Source organism: Leptonychotes weddellii, chromosome 3 (assembly GCF_054177405.1).
Source record: "Leptonychotes weddellii isolate Sample4059 chromosome 3, ASM5417740v2, whole genome shotgun sequence".
In the NCBI taxonomy this organism is placed as follows: Eukaryota; Metazoa; Chordata; class Mammalia; order Carnivora; family Phocidae; genus Leptonychotes; species Leptonychotes weddellii.
In genome coordinates, this window is record NC_138371.1 from 9656595 (window position 1) to 9674078 (window position 17484).

The 17484-nt window shown below is 37.8% G+C and overlaps 1 protein-coding gene across 4 annotated transcripts in view; it reads left to right on the plus strand.

The window, feature by feature from the left end:
* Positions 1–17484, plus strand: part of SPHKAP (SPHK1 interactor, AKAP domain containing) — a 151872-nt gene that overhangs the window by 43169 nt on the left and 91219 nt on the right. For all 4 annotated transcript variants that reach the window (XM_006746696.3, XM_031017499.2, XM_081813459.1 and 1 more), the window contains one exon: positions 12806–12913. In XM_006746696.3, coding sequence (XP_006746759.3) covers positions 12806–12913 — 108 coding nt within the window. The remainder of the gene's footprint in view (positions 1–12805; positions 12914–17484) is intronic.

Genomic DNA, 17484 nt, shown 5'->3' on the forward strand with positions numbered 1-17484 from the left:
TTGAAACAGGGGATGTGCATAGGCCCTACTTCTTCCATGCCCTCCTCACCCTATTTTGAAATGATGCTCTTAGCAATGCTTAGTTCACTTTGGAATCTCCTTTCACATAATCAATTACAAGATTTCCAAATTGTGGTAGGGGTCAGTATTAAGAGGCAAGAATGCTTCACATCCACCCAGCAGATAATTATATTACAGACTATGTCCTAGGAATAATCAAATATGCTTTGGATAACAGTTTCTCCTTTTTGTCAAAGGACACTAAACAGACAGCAACTCAGGCAGCCAGCCACTAGAATCATCATTAAAAGGAAAATGTTATCTTAACATTTAATTAAACCTTCAGAGAAAGAAGACTGAACCACTGAGTTTTCTATGCTAGTTTTTTTTTTTTTTCTTTCACACAATTTGATTTCCAGTTTGTATACCGTCTCTTCTCAGGATTTTGGTGTGTTTGATTTCATTTTTATTTTTTTTAAGATTTTATTTATTTATTTGACAGAGAGAGAGACAGCGAGAGAGGGAACACAAGCAGGGGGAGTGGGAGAGGGAGAAGCAGGCTCTCCTCTGAACAGGGAGCCCGATGCAGGGCTCAATCCCAGGACCCTGGGATCATGACCTGAGCCAAAGGCAGACGCTTAACAACTGAGCCACCCAGGTGCCCCTCGGTGTGTTTTAAATAAGCATTATAGTTTCCCCATGAAGGAATGCAAAGTTAATTATTTTCCAAGATGGAAACAAGATTTCAGAATTCTCAGAAAGTTTGCTGAAGCATAGATTAAATCAACATGAAATTACATGTGTAAAATTATACAAAGTCTTCTGACCTCGTGTGTGTGGGGGGGCTTTAAGCTATTATAAAAATTTAAGTTAGGGGCACCTGAGTGGCTCAGATGGTTAAACGTCTGCCCTCTGCTCAGGTCATGATCCCAGGGTCCTAGGATCGAGTCCCATATCAGGCTCCCTGGGGAAAAAAAAAAAAAAATTAAGTTAGCAGTTAAACGCTATTTAAGCCAGTGACAAAACATTCCAAAATTATAATGAAATACTTTCTCATCACTTCTCCTCTGCTTACTCTGCATAACCAAGATGGTGTCTCTTCTGTTCTTCTAGTACAACCAGCACACTCCTGCTTTGAACCTTTGTTTTTGCTGATGTTCTCTGCCTGGGCTGTTCTTCCCCTAAAAGGCTATGTGGCTGGTGCCTCATTTCATTCAGCTCTCTGCTTAGCGTCACCCTCTCAGAGGCCTGCCAGAAAATACTTGTGACATAAGCATCCCTTACTTCGTGATCCCTTTCTCTGGCTTTGTCTTCAAAGTGCTTTTCATTCCCTCCCTCAATTTCTCTCTCTTTCTATAAAATTTATTTGATTATGGTCTGCCCTCCCCCAACAGCATGAGAACAAGACTGTGTCTGTTTTGTCCTTATTCTTGTTTTGTTCACCCCTGATTGCCCGGATAATTAAGCAGCACCTAGTAGAACCAGCAGATGCACCCCCTCCTCCATGTTTTTTGTAGCATTATTTACAACAACCAAGATATGGAAACAACTGAAGTGTGTGCATCAGTGGATGAATGGGTAAAGAAGATGTGGTATATATACACAATGGAATACTCCTCACCTATAGGAAAGAATGAAATCTTGCCATTCACAACCATGACTGGACCTCGACAATATCATGCTAAGTGAATAAATCAGACAGAAAGAGACAAATACTAATATAATGTTGCATCTCAGATAATTGTACTATACACTTCATGTAAATAGCAAATAGAGAGAGATATAAATGTTGAATATCTATGCTTATACTTCAGGAAAGTTTAAAAAATATAATATCTTACTATGACATCACTTCTTGGACTCTCAAAGTCTATTCCTCTTAATTGGCTTTCCCATTGAATAAAAGCATTTTGTGAAAAAAATATATACTTAAATAAGAAAACAACAAAACAAGACTTAAAAACCCTCAAAACTAATATGTACTCAACAAGTAGTTGTGGAATGAATGAGTGAATGAATGAAAAGTTACTGTGGATGGCATTATCCTTCTCTTAGAGATGGCATTCAAAGTTAGCATCAAATATAGTCTAGGGGCACCTAGGTGGCTTAGTTGGCTAAACGTCTGCCTTCTGCTCAGGTCACGATCTCAGGGCCCTGGGATCCAGCCCTGCTTCAGACTCCCTGCTCATCAGGGAATCTGCTTCTCCCTCCCCCTCTTCTCCTCCCCCTGCTCGCTCTCTCTCTTTCTCTCAAATCAATAAATTAAATATTTTTAAAAAATTTAAAAATATACTGTCTAATTTATGCATTATGGTTTTATGAAAAGGGTTTGGACCAAGATAGAATCCAAATTAAGATTTTAATTTTAGAAGAATCTTAAAAAGGAAAAAAAAATCATATCTTTACAGATTAAAAGGAAAATAAGCCAGGATGGAATACCACTATGAACCTGATAGAATGTCTAAAATGAATTGAAAGCAAAAGCTGACAACATCAGGTACTGATGAGGATGTGGAGCAGTTTGGGCTCTCATACCTTGCCTGTGGGAATGGAAAGTGATAAATCCACGTTAGAAGCCAGTTTATCAGTTTCTTTTTTTATTCTTTATTTAAATTCAATTTAGTTAACATATACTGTATTATTAGTTTCAGGGTAGAATTTAGTGATTCATCAGTTGCATATAACACCCAGTACTCATTACTTCAAGTGCCCTCCTTAATGACCATCAAGCAATTACCGCTTCCTCCCACCTCCCCTCCAGCAACCCTCAGTTTGTTTCCTAAAGTTCGACGTCTCTTATGGTTTGCCTCCCTCTCTGTTTTCATCTTATTTTATTTTCCTTCCTTTACCCTGTGTTTATCTGTTTTCCTTCTTAAATTCCACACACGAGTGCAATCATATGGTATTTGTCTTTCTCTGACTGACTTATAAAGTTACCATACTACCTATTAACTTCATTCTTGGGTACTTACCCAGGCAAAGCAAAACCTGAATTTCTGACAAAAACCTGTAGGCATATGTTTATAGCAGCTTTATTCATATTTAACCAAAAACTAGAAACAACCCAAATGTTCTTCACCTGGAAAATGGGTTTTGTAAAAAATCGGTACACATCCATGCAATGGAACACCACTCAACAATAAAAGAAGAAAAAAGTACTAAACACACAACAATGTAGATGAATGTCGAACACGTTATGCCAAGTGAAAGAAACAGGTCACAAAAGGCTACATGCTAAGTGATTCCACATACATGACATTCTAGACAAGACAACATTTTAGGGATAGAAATCAAATCAGTGGCTGCCAGGGGCTGGGACTTAAGAGGCATTTGACTAGAAGGAGCAGGAGGGAATATTTGGGGGGGGGTTGGAGCTGAAAAGTTGTTCTACATGTTGACTAGGATGGTGGTGACACAATTATGTGTGTTTTTTAAAACTCATAGAACTTGACACACACAAAAGGGGGTGAATTGTATAGGATCACGATATCTCCATGAAGAAAGAGTTACCTGCAGTAGAGATGACATTAATTATACGCAGAGCAGAGAGGTGACAGCATCTATGAGTAGCTGCCTTCATCCTAATCAGCTATTTGCCATCTCTCCCACGTACTATGCAAATCTGATTGACCTGCTCACACTATAGCCTTCTTCTGTAAGAAACATTTAATTAAGTTTCTTAGAGTCTAGAACACCAGTGGGGCCTGGAGATTCTTCTCGGAATGATGCCCATGGTTCTTCCAATGGGCTTCTCTCACTCCCTTTATTTTATAGCTCTTGCTTTTTCTTTCTTCCGTGAAAATTGTGTGTCATATTTGTTAGAAAGATTTCTTTGGACAGTGGTTTCCAAACCTTTTTTGTATTATGACTCATTTTAAAAATAATATTTGTTTGAAACTCTTGAGGAAGCAGATGACCAGGGGTCCATGCCCTGAAATGGCCACGCCAGGCCCTGTTTGCACTGATGTCTTAAAATTCCAGCACGCTTAATTTCTCTGAGTCTACTTGTTTGGAGGGGCAGGTAAATCTCTGCTTTTGAAGAAAAATGAATCCTTTTTTCTGATGGCATTATTCAGTTAATTTTAAGCAACGTTCCATCATTAATCACAATGCATACATTAAGCAAATACAGCATTTTCTGTGTGAAAATTTCCTCTCTTAAAAGCTTTGGGACAGCTTTACATCTTTACACTTAAAATTATCAGAAAATGAAATTTGATTATGTTTTGGTAGTAGAGCACTACAATAATGCAGATCCTGCTCTAGTTTAAAATTGTTACCTTTGCATAAAATCCGAGAGAAATAAAAGCCTTGCAGAAATATAAAATATCATTGTGTGCCTAGATTTAACTCTTAAATTTTCTTCATATTGAATAAATCACTCACAGGTTTTCTTTCTTAAACGCAATCATTGGAAAAGAAAATTACAAATCTACATTACACAAAGTGCAATGTGCCAAACAACAAACAGTTGTTTAGTTACACAAAGTGTTTTGGTGCCAAACAACAAACAGTTGCTTAGTACCAACTATATGTCAAGAGATAAGTGTGGAAGATAAATTGAGTAAGATACTCATGCACCCATATCATAATAGGAAGGAAAAGACACACATGCACATTTTAAAATTCTGAGGTAGAAGTATTGTTTTCATTATAGAGATTTCACCAGAAGAGAAACACTTGCTATGGGGAGCAGAGCCTTGATTCAATTAGTTCTTGATGGTTGGGGAAGAACATTGATGGAGAAAATTCAGGAAGCAGATGAAAAGATATGAGGAAAACCACGTGCATCATAAAGACTGTGCTCTTTAGTAAACTGGTGGACTATAGCAGAGGGTATGTGCAGGGAAATAATTGGAGACAAAGCTTGGAAAACAGCTATATTGGGCATAGGACAGTATCTTCATCATTGGAGCTTGGTAAATGTCCAAGAAATGATTAACAGGTGGGAGCTGAATTAGGATCTGTCTTGAATGTTAGGCCATAAAATTTTGGGCTCACTGACAGCAAATATGTCCCTTCTTTCCTATTATCCATTGCTTAGCCTGGTGGCTAATAGGACTAGCTGGTAAAATGCTAATATATACTGGCTCAATTAATCAATCAAGGTGAAGGTCTTGGAATAGAATTACATAAAATCAGTAATTTACAGATGTAAACCTTTTTGTGAACACTTAAAATAATCGGATGCTGTGTGCATTTATTATTTCTAATGTCTATTAAAATTCCCTCATTCTGAGTGGCAATATCAACCTCCTTTTGTAGATGGGAAAACTGAGTCTCAAAGAGGCTAAGTGACTTGCCTTCAGCTGCTTAGTTAATTAGTGGAAAAATTGGAATTTGCAGCCAGGTTTGTCATGAAAGCTTACATACTTATCCTTTACTCTGGTTTCAAGGAGCTAGGTGGATTTGGGAAGTAAAGGATGAGGGAGTAAGGGAGATAGAAGAGGCAGACGGTTACAACATGAACTGTTAGGGCTCCAGCCTTCCCTAACTGTCCTTCCCAAATATCAGCCCCATCCCCTTTACACTCTGTCAATGTGTCTTATTGAATTTCTTCATAATACCCACCACAATTTGTAACTAAATGTGCATTTCAGTGCTCCTTTATTTACTATTTGGATCCCATGCTATATTTTAAGTTCCATAAATATGGAGATCAACTCTGTATTATTCACTATCATATCCCCCAGAGACTAGATTAGTCCCTGGTATGCAGTCTCATGGGGAGAGAATTAAAAATAAATAAATAAATAAATAAATAATGAACTTTGGAGAGCAGAATATAAGACAAGAAACAGACAAATTAGTATTCCAGATGGCACAGCTGTTCCAAGCCTGGGTGGCTAGGAGAATTGTTCTGCCTTCAACTGTAAACAGGGGAGTTAGGGAGTCAGGTTTCTTTTAGAGACTGGAATTGGGGAAGGAGGTGGTTTGAGTTTAGAAACCAAGATTTCATGGTGACAGCGGGAGACCTAAGTGTAATAACTAACGGTTAGAAAAGTGAAAAGCCAAGTTCTAGAGAAAGGTCAAAGCTGAAGCTGTGGACCATTGAGTCCTTCCTCCAGATGGTAACTAATGACCAGGAGTCAGTGAGCTCTCTGAGGAAAAGAGCAGCACCCTGAGGGCAGAACTAGAGGGAATATTCCCAGTTAGGGCATCAGAGGACAAAAAGCCATTTAGAAAGAGAGACCTGTCCTCCCCACTGCCTCCCGCAATACTCCCAGACCACTCAGAAGTATCTTGCAAGCTCTGGTCAAGTGCAGTCTCCCGCCAGCCCTGCCACAGGTAGAAGCACCCACTCCTCCTGGGTGATATCTATCCTGGGCTGCTGCCACTGATCAAAGCACCTGTGTTCTTTATCAGTCCTGTGAATGTTTGTTCTCCCCTATTATAGTTTAATTTCCAAAAGGGCAGTGATCATTTTTGTTCATCTTAATATTCCAAGTGTCAAACATCTAAAGATTTCAACGAACCTTCGTTGACCAAATATTGACTAAAAGAGATTAGAGAAGTAGGAGGAAAAAAAGTGGTACATCATAAATTACGAATAATAAAACATTGTCAACTGTGGTGCAAAGATCAAGAAAATGTTCCATTGGAAAACATTGTCTAAACTGTACTGCATTCTCGTGACAATAGCTATCCTGTATCACTTGCCTACTCTGTGAAGAGATTCGTCCTTTACAAATATTTTTTTCCAGAGTCTATTTTATTTATTATTTATTTATTTATTTATTTTTATTTAAATTCAATTAGCCAACATATAGTACCTCATTAGTTTCAGATGTAGTTATTCATCAGATGTTCAGTTATTCACCACTTGTATATAACACCCAGTGCTCATCACATCACGTGCCCTCCTTAATGCCCATCACCCAGTTACCCCATCACCCCACCCACCTCCCCTCCAGCAACCTTCTGTTTCTTCCCCATAGTTTTTCATGGCTCTTATTTGAACCTTGGAACAACCTTCAGAAGGGGCTTCATTTGTCCTCATGTAATAGATGCCGAAATTAAGTCCGACTTGCCCAAGTTTACTCAGTAAGTGATAAGGTGGCAGAGAATTCCAGTTCCACCTCTAAACCTCTGTGACTAACCAACCATAAGTTACTGTCTTTTCCAACCTAGGTTACTTTTTGAAAAAAAGATTTAAGGCATTGCTTAGATGTGTCCAGGTTACTAAGAGTTTATTTCTCCCTCCCCATTCCATGTCAAAAGTAAGTTTGTGTAACTTGGATCTCTATAAAAAAGAGGAATCACTGTAAGATAGAGCAGATAGATCTTTCTTCATTGTTTAGAACACTCATGCATTTTCAAGAGAAAATGTGTCATTATTACTTCAAGTTTGTGAACACACAACACATTCATTGTTAGCTCTTCATCTGAAATAAGTAAACCTAAAACTAAAAATAGCAGATAAATAAATGAGCCATTGAGAACCTGGTCAGTTTTTCTCTTCTCCCCCTCAGAAAGTGACTCTCTCAGCAGGGAGATCATATTAATAAGGCTTCAAAATCATTAGATTTTCAAGTATGTATTCTTCCTTCTAGCATTCCTGTGTCTGATGGTTTGTCTAAACTATTAGACCAAAAGCTCTTCAAAGGTTAAAATTGCCTAACATATGATGCTAAATGGTTTATTGAAGGCTGAATTTTTATTCTCTTTGCTTATTTGGCTTTTCATATATCTGGGAGAAGAGGAGGCAGGGCGAGGGCAAGCAGGAGGATGAGGGGGAGAGTTACATGCTGCTCAGTGTAGAAGTTACATGCCTTCAGATCACATGAATTAATTGTTTACAAAACAGGCTGGAAGCTAGTGAGTGATTTAACCAAACAGACAGTAGGCTCAGGACTGGAACTCAAACCTCCTTACCACCCAGACCAGGGTCCTGAGAGAAAGACATGAATAAATGCATAGACTGGGATGCCTTAGAACACAAGGACAAGAAATTATGTAATTTTACCAACTTACAATGGAGCACCGGCTAATGAGGGCTTTGGAATTGGAGAGCCCGGCTCAAATCCTACTTCTCCACTAACTAGGCAAATTAGTGACCCCTCTAAGCCCAGGAAAAAGAGAATAATCATTGTTATGACAGCTAATGTTTATTGAAAACTTGCTATAGGTTCTCTTGTTTTAAGCACGTTACATATATGGGCCTTAAATTCTACCTTGTATGTCTAGAGGTTTAATTCAGATAATATATCTTAAGGCCTTAGCCCAGAACATTCTCAATAAATGTAGTATTATTTAATCAAGAATATAGGTATTATATCTCTATTAATGAAATGTATGGGGCAACTTTAATTATTAACATAATCAAGTGAACTATTTCTTTAATTATGATGAATAAAATTCAAATTTTAAAGTTACATAGTGAGTGAATACTCTCATCAAAGCTCTCTTCAAAATATTTCTTCTAAAGCACTGAAAGATTTAGGTTTCATTTTAAATTCCACTTCTTTTTTCTGCCATTTCTATTTCCTCTGAAGCAAAGACGTACCACAGAGAAGACACTCAGTATCCCAGGGGTATGGACTAGCCAAACAGGCAGTCTTTCTAGCATTTTCCACCGAGTAAGCAGATCCAAAAAGCTGTTGACTTTCCTCATTGCTAGGATAGGACAGAACAAGTTCTTTGCATATTTTCAGTTATTATTTACTTTGAAAATAGGTACAAAAATACCTTAAAGTAGAAGACTTGACAGATTCATTGTTCTGCCCTCATTTCTCTGTTGAAGACTTCTTCAAAATGCAGGAGAAATCCGGCAAGTTAACCAGCTGTTGTCTCCATCGGCCTCGTCATGAGGCAGTGTCTGTCACAGCTTTGGGCATTTCACAGTGGGAGGTGACAGGCTGAGGCCTTTGGGTATCTCCATCTCTGCCTCTCAGTGTTTCACCAGAAAAACATGCCAACCCAGTTACCACTTTCTGAAAGACCCAAGTGACTTGTGTCTGAACTCTGTCCCCTTCCTAAGGCTGACCTTGGACAAAAATAGTTCATATGCTCTGATAAATGACAGTTGCTTCCTTTTGTTGACATATTTTGTTGCAACCATAATTCTATGTGCTTTGAATATATAAAAAGTAGAAGACGTCCAGTGGCTACTTTTTGAGGAGTGAGCTTTGAAATAACTAAGAAGTGATTATAGTCGGAGTGTTTATTATACTGCACAGTAAAGTATAGTTAACTAGTATGTTCATTTGATGCCTCCATTTTAAGTCTCTAACGTTCTTATGGTTCAGAATGAAGGAAAACTTGTTTCACTCATGGGTGTTCTAAATTTTAAAGATCACAGAAAGGCAAAGAGCAGAGACATGACAATATGGGTTTCTTTCAGTGTTAACACAAATAGATGTAAAACCATGTTTTTCTTTGAGAAATTCAGTACTGATAATATTTGCCAAGTGGATTAATTTAATTATTATAATTTACATTACAAAATGTTTCTTCTCCTTAAAAGTGTCACTTCAGAATTTCACTCATGGAAAACAGCTTTAAAATGGAGGTCCATAGGGGTGCCTGGGTGACTCAGTTTGTTGGTGTCCGACTCCTAATTTCAGCTCAGGTCATGATCTCAGGATCATGAGATAGAACCCCACATCATGGAGCCTGCTTAAGATTCTCTCTCTCCCTCTACCTCTACCCTTCCTGCTCATGCTCTCTCTCTCTTAACAAAAAAAAAAAATGGAAGTCCATAAGAAGGCATAGTTATATTAACAAAAATGAGATGTCCATAACTTTTGAGAAACATACCCCAAATTAGAGTCATTTTGCATGGGTTATGGAAGGCAGCATAATTAAATTATTTCACTTAAAGGCCTTGGTAACTTCAAAACCAAATCCAAAGCCAGTTTCTGAGCAACTTGGGAAAGAAACTCAAATCTCTCTGAGCCTCAAGATCTTCACCTTCAAAAGAACAATTTCTGTGAAGATCCTTATCTTTAAAATAACTTCTACCTTGTAGCATTGCAATAAGGATTAAATTAAAAGGTAAAAAAAAAAGATAGAAAGAAAAATTTAGCACATTTTTCCAGCACATTCTAAGCATACAAAAAATAGTAGCTGTAACTATTAATACTACAAAATGCAGAACCAAAATCACACCTTAGATTAGAATATTTGCTAAAGACAATTTGTCTTCACAGATCTGAAATGCTTTCAGTCCACTAATTTCAAGTGAAAGCATTCAATTTTCTATTTCCCTTTGCAGTTCATTACAAATAGTAATCGTGAAAAGAGGATAACCTGCTATCTGCATGCCACAGTGTATGACACTTGTCATCTCTCTGAATAGTCAGTGATCCTACCAGGTGAGTGTTATTTTCTCCTTCCACAAGTGTGGAAGCTGAAATCAGAATTAAAGTCAGCTGCCCAAATAACCTTGGTAGAATAACCATTAATTACTAAGCTAGGATTTCAACTCAGACCACTCATGCGCATGTTCTTAAACTCTTATTCCATGCTGGAAGTGAAAGTGATTAGCAGTGAGGAGTGGGGTGGACCAAGAGCCTTTTTCTACTTTAAATAAAGTGAGTCTAGATTAAATAGTTCTCAATTTTGGAGGGTTGGAATTGAAATTCCCTTACAGTATAAAAAAAGTATTGGGGACCTCACAAAGCTTTTGTTTATAGGGGTTATACTTTCTGACATTTTTCAAATTATCAATTAAAGCTAAGAAAGGTTTTTTATTATTTATTTATTTTAAAATAATAATTTTTATTTTAAAAATACTTTGAAAACAATAATAAACACATTACATGTTAGTATGCATATTTTTAAGTTTTATTTAAATTCCAGTTAATTGACATACAATGTAATATTAGTTTCAGGTGTACAATATAGTGATTGAACACTTCTGTTCAACCCCTGATGTTCATCACGACAGGTGCACTCCTTCATCCCCATCACCTATTTCACCCATCCCCCCACCCCCACCCCTCTGATACCCATCACTTTGTTCTCTATAATTAAGTCTATTTCTCGATTTGTCTCTCTCTTTTTCCCCCTTTACTCATTTGTTTTGTTTCTTAAATTCCACATGAGTGAAATCATATGGTATTTGTCTTTCTCTGACTAACTTATTTCGCTTAGCATTATACTCTCTAGATCTATCCATGTCGTTGCAAATGGCAAGATGTCATTCTTTTTTAGGGCTAATATTCTGTTGTATGTATACCACATCTTCTTTATTTAAAAAATGGCTAAAATGAACAACACAGGAATTAATATGCATGTTTTTTATATAAAATAAAAATAGTTTTTTAGAAAAAAACTCTTTTAGTGAGAAGAGGAGTGACTTCATTTTACAGTTTTAGCAAATCTCCTTAATGTCCCACTTGACATTGGGCAACCAGACTCTGCTGTTGGCTTCTGTATGAGGCCAAGTTGTGCCCTGACATCTGGCGTGGGTCCTGGAGAACTCCGCAGGAAACTTAAGAGACCATGACAGTGAAATGGACAAATAAAGTCTTCCTGTTATTATAAAAGTAGTTTGACAGCTGGCATCCCTTGAAGACCTCGGGGACCCCTGGGGGCCCAGCCTGTGCTTTGAGAACCACAGTTTAGGTAAAATCTGCAAGAGAATTGAGAAGCTCTGTCACCAACTTTAGTCCACGATCATAGTCCAAGTTCATCATTCAGTTACCTGCTTGTCCACTATGTGGCTCTTTGTACTATTCTAGAAAAGGACGATAGAAATCTGTCATCTCTAGTAATAACAAAACTGAGTGGGAAAAGATTTAAAAGCAGTAATATTTCTCAGCAAAAACAAAAAGTATTATGGAAAGATGTGTCATAATTATATTTGGTTAACTCACACTGAGACAAAAATTCATGTGTTTTTATCTTTACAGCATAAGACAATCCTTTGTTATACAGATGAAATGTAATTGAAGTGTCATTCTATTTTGTGGCAATAACCAAACTGATTAAATCTGTTCTATTGCTTAAGTGAAGGTAGTGAGTCAAATATTAGCAGATGTGTACCCTAATAAAGTAGAGGACCCCAGGAGAGCATTGGAAATCTCACATAAGATGGGAAAAATCTTATACACTGTTTGGGTAATGTTAAAACACATTAGAATTTGAATTGTTTGGTTATTCATGAGATTGCATCTTCAAAATATCTTGTCTCAGAAATATAATTTTTCTTCCTTGCTTTAAAATCCAAGCCCAGAAACCAGCCATTTGTTAATCATAATTGGGGTTTTTTTTTGATTCATGTATTCAAATTTGTTTTGCTTTACTGTACTGTTTTGACATGGAAAATGGTTGTCATAATGCACTTTACTTATTCTTAATAATTTTTAAACTTAACATAGTACCTTAGGTATTCTGTAAGAATTGAACCCTATTTCACAGACATGTTGGCAAAGCTAAAGCTGAAGGAATATCATTTCAGTAGCAATATTGCACCAAAAGGAAAAACACTTTTTTTTTAAGATTGAAAGTATTCATAGAGTGCACTAGCACTAAAATGAACTTTGATCCTCATTATCAATTGAACCATACCCCAAAATAATCATTTGAAGTTTCCACACATTGGACATCATTGAAGTTTCCAGATGTTGGATTTGATGACAGAAGAAACATCAGTATTAACATCAGTGTATTCCTCTAAAACCAGCTCCTGGTTGAATATTTTACACATGCTAGAGGTGCTATTATCATGCAAGTTTTTTTCCAGTATCCAGATGCTCTGAGGTGAAGAAAACATCTAAGGTTCTTCAGAAAAGAGCTGCTTGTTGAAATAGAAAGCCTGGCCGTGTAACACTAAGAAGGTTTTCTCGATTCCCTCCAGGTTCTTTGCAGCAACAGCCTGCTCGAGTCTACAGACTACTGGCTACAGAATCAAAGGACGCCTTGCCAGATTGGTTTTGTGGAAGACAAGTCTGAAAACTGTGCTACCGTAAGTAAACACAACTCTCAGGGTCTACTTTGAGAAAGCAGGGAGTCCGGCACGTGTGCTCATGCTAAAGATGGAAGTTTCATAATTCATTAAATACAAGCTTAGGAAAGTATCGTTTCAGAAAATGCATAACTGGTTTGCACAGACCGTTAACAAAATAGCATGCTGAGCTCATGTTTCTACTCTCATTTTGCTCATTTCAGTGGGTAAATTAACCTGATCAATTCTCTGAAAAGGAAAAATGATGTTTATATTTTGAAAACTGACTGAGAAAACGATTCAGATATAGAACTGTGTGATGAGAAATAAGAGACCATTCAAGAGCCCTCTTGGATTCTTTTCAATATATTTTATAACTGCTGCTAGTGGGTTATTTTCCAACGCGAAAATTGTGTAAAAATGTTCTACCATTCTTATAAGTTATAGTCATCATCTGAAAACCTTTAAACCTAAGAAATGTACAGGCATGCATTTTAATATACTGGAGCTAAGCTTTACATACAAAACCTTCTTTTTCAAGGAAGAGATGTTCTTATAAACAAAATTCTTATCGTAATATGTGGGTACATATTATTGACATGAGAAATCAACAATATGATTTCTTTTTCCTGTTCAAAGATGCTCTTTCCTGTATGTTCTACAAAGCGATATGTTTCATTTTAATTGAAATCACCTCGCCCTTATGGGGTCATAATTAGAGAGACTGGGGAAGAGTATTTCCAAAGCAGAGAGAAATGTAATTCTCATGACTAAACTGAGAACTTCAGCTCTGAGCTATTCTTGGAGGTAAGTTGAATGCCAGCATTTCTGTTAAAAGAAAAAAAAAATTAAAACAAAAAAAAGAAGGAAGCTGAAAATGGGATGAAGAAGCTTTTTATATAAAATGGGCAGAACTAGAACTGGCAGACAGAGGATGTAAAACATTTCACACCGCAGAGTCTCGTCGCACAGGGAAAGCAGAGTCCATTCAACAGACTTATTTCAATCTCTTTGTTTAGGCAAATGATTTTAATCCCACTACTTTTAGGACTTTTAATCCCTTATCCAGATAACTGGTTGCTGTCTAAAAATCTTTGGGGAAAACAAAAAGGATTAGGAGGCAAGTAATTTAATAGTGATACCTCCTGTGCAAATTTACTTCTGAGGTAAGTTAGAAAATGCAGACATTTGTGGATACAGAATTCTAATCACACAGCTGTCCATTGTAAAAGGGAGAAAAATGGAGCGTAAAGGCTTTCCAGCTACATTCTGGAAAAAAATTGTCCTCCAAGCAGCTCCTGTATTAAGAAGTCTCCCACTTGGAGGCGCACCTGGGTGGCTCAGTCTGTTAAGCGTCGGACTCCTGATTTCAGCTCAGTGGTGATCTCAGGGATGTGAGAGGGAGCCCTGAGTTGAGCTCCACACTCAGCTGGGAGTCTGCTTGAGATTCTCTTCCTCTGCCCCTCCCCCCACTCTCTCTCTCAAATAAATAAATAAAACCTTTAAAAACCAAAGACTCCCATTTGGAGAAAGCATGAAAGTTGGGGCACTAAAAATTGTGTAGTGGAGGGCAAAGAGGTCTTCTTGAAACTTTCTGTTTTTGGAATCTGGATTAGAACTCTGCAATTAGAAATGTTTAATTTATAGCCAGATTCAAGATTACCATTGGATCTCCCTAAGTGAAGAGAACTCTCCTCCCACTCCCCACCAATCCCAATGGATTCAAATTTGGAGTTAAAACCATATGACTTCCTTCCTTAATTCTTGGTCCCTTTATAGTGTCTGATGACATCAGTGAGGTTGAGCTGATTCATCCTGCCTTTACAGTTCTTTCTATTCTTTCCAAAAGGGGAAAAATCCTAAAACTAATAAAAGGCATACTGGAAGATTTTTTTTCCCACGATGTTTATAAAAATTGTCCATGACTCTAAAGCTAAAAGAAATTTCAAAATCCCTATGGCAAAGTTGCCAGCCCCCAATCTCTCCAAAGTATCCTTTAGTCCCATTTTCTTAAAGTGGGAGTCCTTTCTCTCTTTCTGACTTGGCACAGATTTCTAGGGTGAGAAGAGAAAACAGAGTCCAGAGTTAGACATTGCTGGAGGGAAGCAATTCTAGAGGTGAAATAGAGGTGAGCTATGGAGATCAGGACCAGGACCTCTTAATCAAACAACAATACATAGGGAGTGGCCAAAATGGTCAGGGTTTTGGGGTTTTGTTTGTTTTAAGATTTTACTTATTTATTTGACAGAGAAAGAGAGAGCACAAGCAGGGGGAGCAGCAGGCAGAGGGAGAGAGAGAAGCAGACTCCCCGTTGAGCAGAGAGCCCCATGTGGGGCTTGATCCCAGGGCCCTGGGATCATGACCTGAGCTGAAGGCAGCCGCTTCACCGACTGAGCCACCCAGGTGCTCCTGGGTTTTGGGGTTTTTTGGTGTGTTTTTTTTAAGGTTTTATTAATTCATGTACTTAATTGCCTTTCAAAAACAAATTCTCCATAGCAGGATGAAAGTGAAAGGTATAATTTAAGGGAAAAATTATTGTATTTTAAAATAATATCTTTATTCAAGTTTCATTTAAAAATTCAGTTTAATAAAATCATTTTTTCAGTTTGAAAAAAATCTCTTTTCAAATAACCAGAACAGAATCTGAGTAACCTGTTACAATATTGGCTCATATTTTATCACTTTGTACTCTGTTCACAGCTCTTGTGTTAATCGTTGCTTTTTTAACTGATTTCTTCCCTATCAAAATTAGCAGCCAACTTTTTGAGAACCAATTTTGATTGGCATGGGATCCAATATACTGAATTCCAAGTGTCTGGACTTGTAGTTTTTTAGAACTAAGAACCTCAGCGTACCAACATTTTCTGAATTCGAGATGTCCACTTAAAATTTTTATTGACGGACAAACTCAGACTTGGAAAACCTTCAGGGTGTGGTACTCCTCGGTCAGTATGACTGTTTGTTCTCAAGCATCAAGCAAAGAGTTTTTTTAGTTATTATTTCAATAGAGAACTGCATTCATTTCACAGCTAAAATGAAGAGCCTTAGGGCGCCTGGGTGGCTCAGTCGTTAAGCGTCTGCCTTCGGCTCAGGTCATGATCCCAGGGTCCTGGGATCGAGTCCCACATCGGGCTCCCTGCTCGGCGGGAAGCCTGCTTCTCCCTCTCCCCCTCCCGCTGCTTGTGTTCCTGCTCTCGCTATCTCTGTCTCTGTCAAATAAATAAATAAACTCTTTAAAAAAAAAAAAAAAATGAAGAGCCTTAATGAAGAGTAGTTTGAAGTAGTCAGAAATATGATAGTCACACCAAACAGGAACAGCTTGCCAGGAAGTCTGGCTCGAGAAACCCCCTAAAAGTCACCCTTAAAAGTTTTTCACTAGGTATCAAATATAAATAATTTGCTTATGTTTTCCTAAATAACATTCTCTTATAAAACTTCATTTTCTTTCTAATTTGCCATTCTGAAAAAAAAAAAATTAATACACTAACCTTAACCTTCAGGGTCTTTTTTTTTTTAACCTCATTTTTTTTTTTTTTAAGATTTTATTTATTTATTTGAGAGAGAGAGAGAAAGAGCGAGCAAGGGGAGGGGTAAAGGGGAAGGGAGAGAGACAAGCCAACCCAGAGCTGAGTGCGGAGCCCAACAATGGACTCCATCTCACAACCCCAAGATCATGACCTGAGCTGAAATTAAGAGTTGGACGCTTAACCAACTGAGCCATCCAGGTGCCCCTAACCTGATTATTTAAAAGAAGGAGTGTGGAGAATGGTAATGGAATTGGAAGCCAATTTCCAAACCCAACAGCTGAGACATTATCTTAATAGAGGTCCTTAACACAAGGGGTAGGAATTGGACTTTTCAAGTCTCTTGACTTTTTTTTTTTAATTAAAAACTGATTTAGTTTCTTTTTAAAGATATATTTTTTTAAGATTTTATTTATTTATTTGACAGAGAGAGACACAGCGAGAGAGGGAACACAAGCAGGGAGAGTGGGAGAGGGAGAAGCAGGCTTCCTGTTGAGCAGGGAGCCTGATGCGGGGCTCAATCCCAGGACCCTGGGATCATGACCTGAGCCGAAGGCAGACGCTTAACGACTGAGCCACCCAGGCGCTCCTAAATTCTTTAATTTTAGACTTACAGAAAAATTGCAGGAATTTCTAGAATTCCCAGGTTCCCCATATATTTGCTTCTCCTTCCCTTTTGTGTGTGTATATGCATCTGTAAGTGTCCATATAGTATTTTTTTTTTCTAAAACTTTTGAGAATGATTTGCAGACACAATGCCCCTTTATCCCTACATACTTCAGTGTGGAACATAAATATTTAAAACCAGAATTGAGGGCGCCTGGGTGGCTCAGTTGGTTAAGCGACTGCCTTCGGCTCAGGTCATGATCCTGGAGTCCCTGGATCGAGTCCCGCATCGGGCTCCCTGCTCGGCGGGGAGTCTGCTTCTCCCTCTGACCCTCCCCCTCTCATGTGCTCTCTCTCTCATTCTCTCTCTCAAATAAATAAATAAAATCTTTAAAAAAAAAAAAAAAAACCAGAATTGAACTCAGAGCTGCAGAAACCCTTGTTCAGGCTACTAATTTGGTA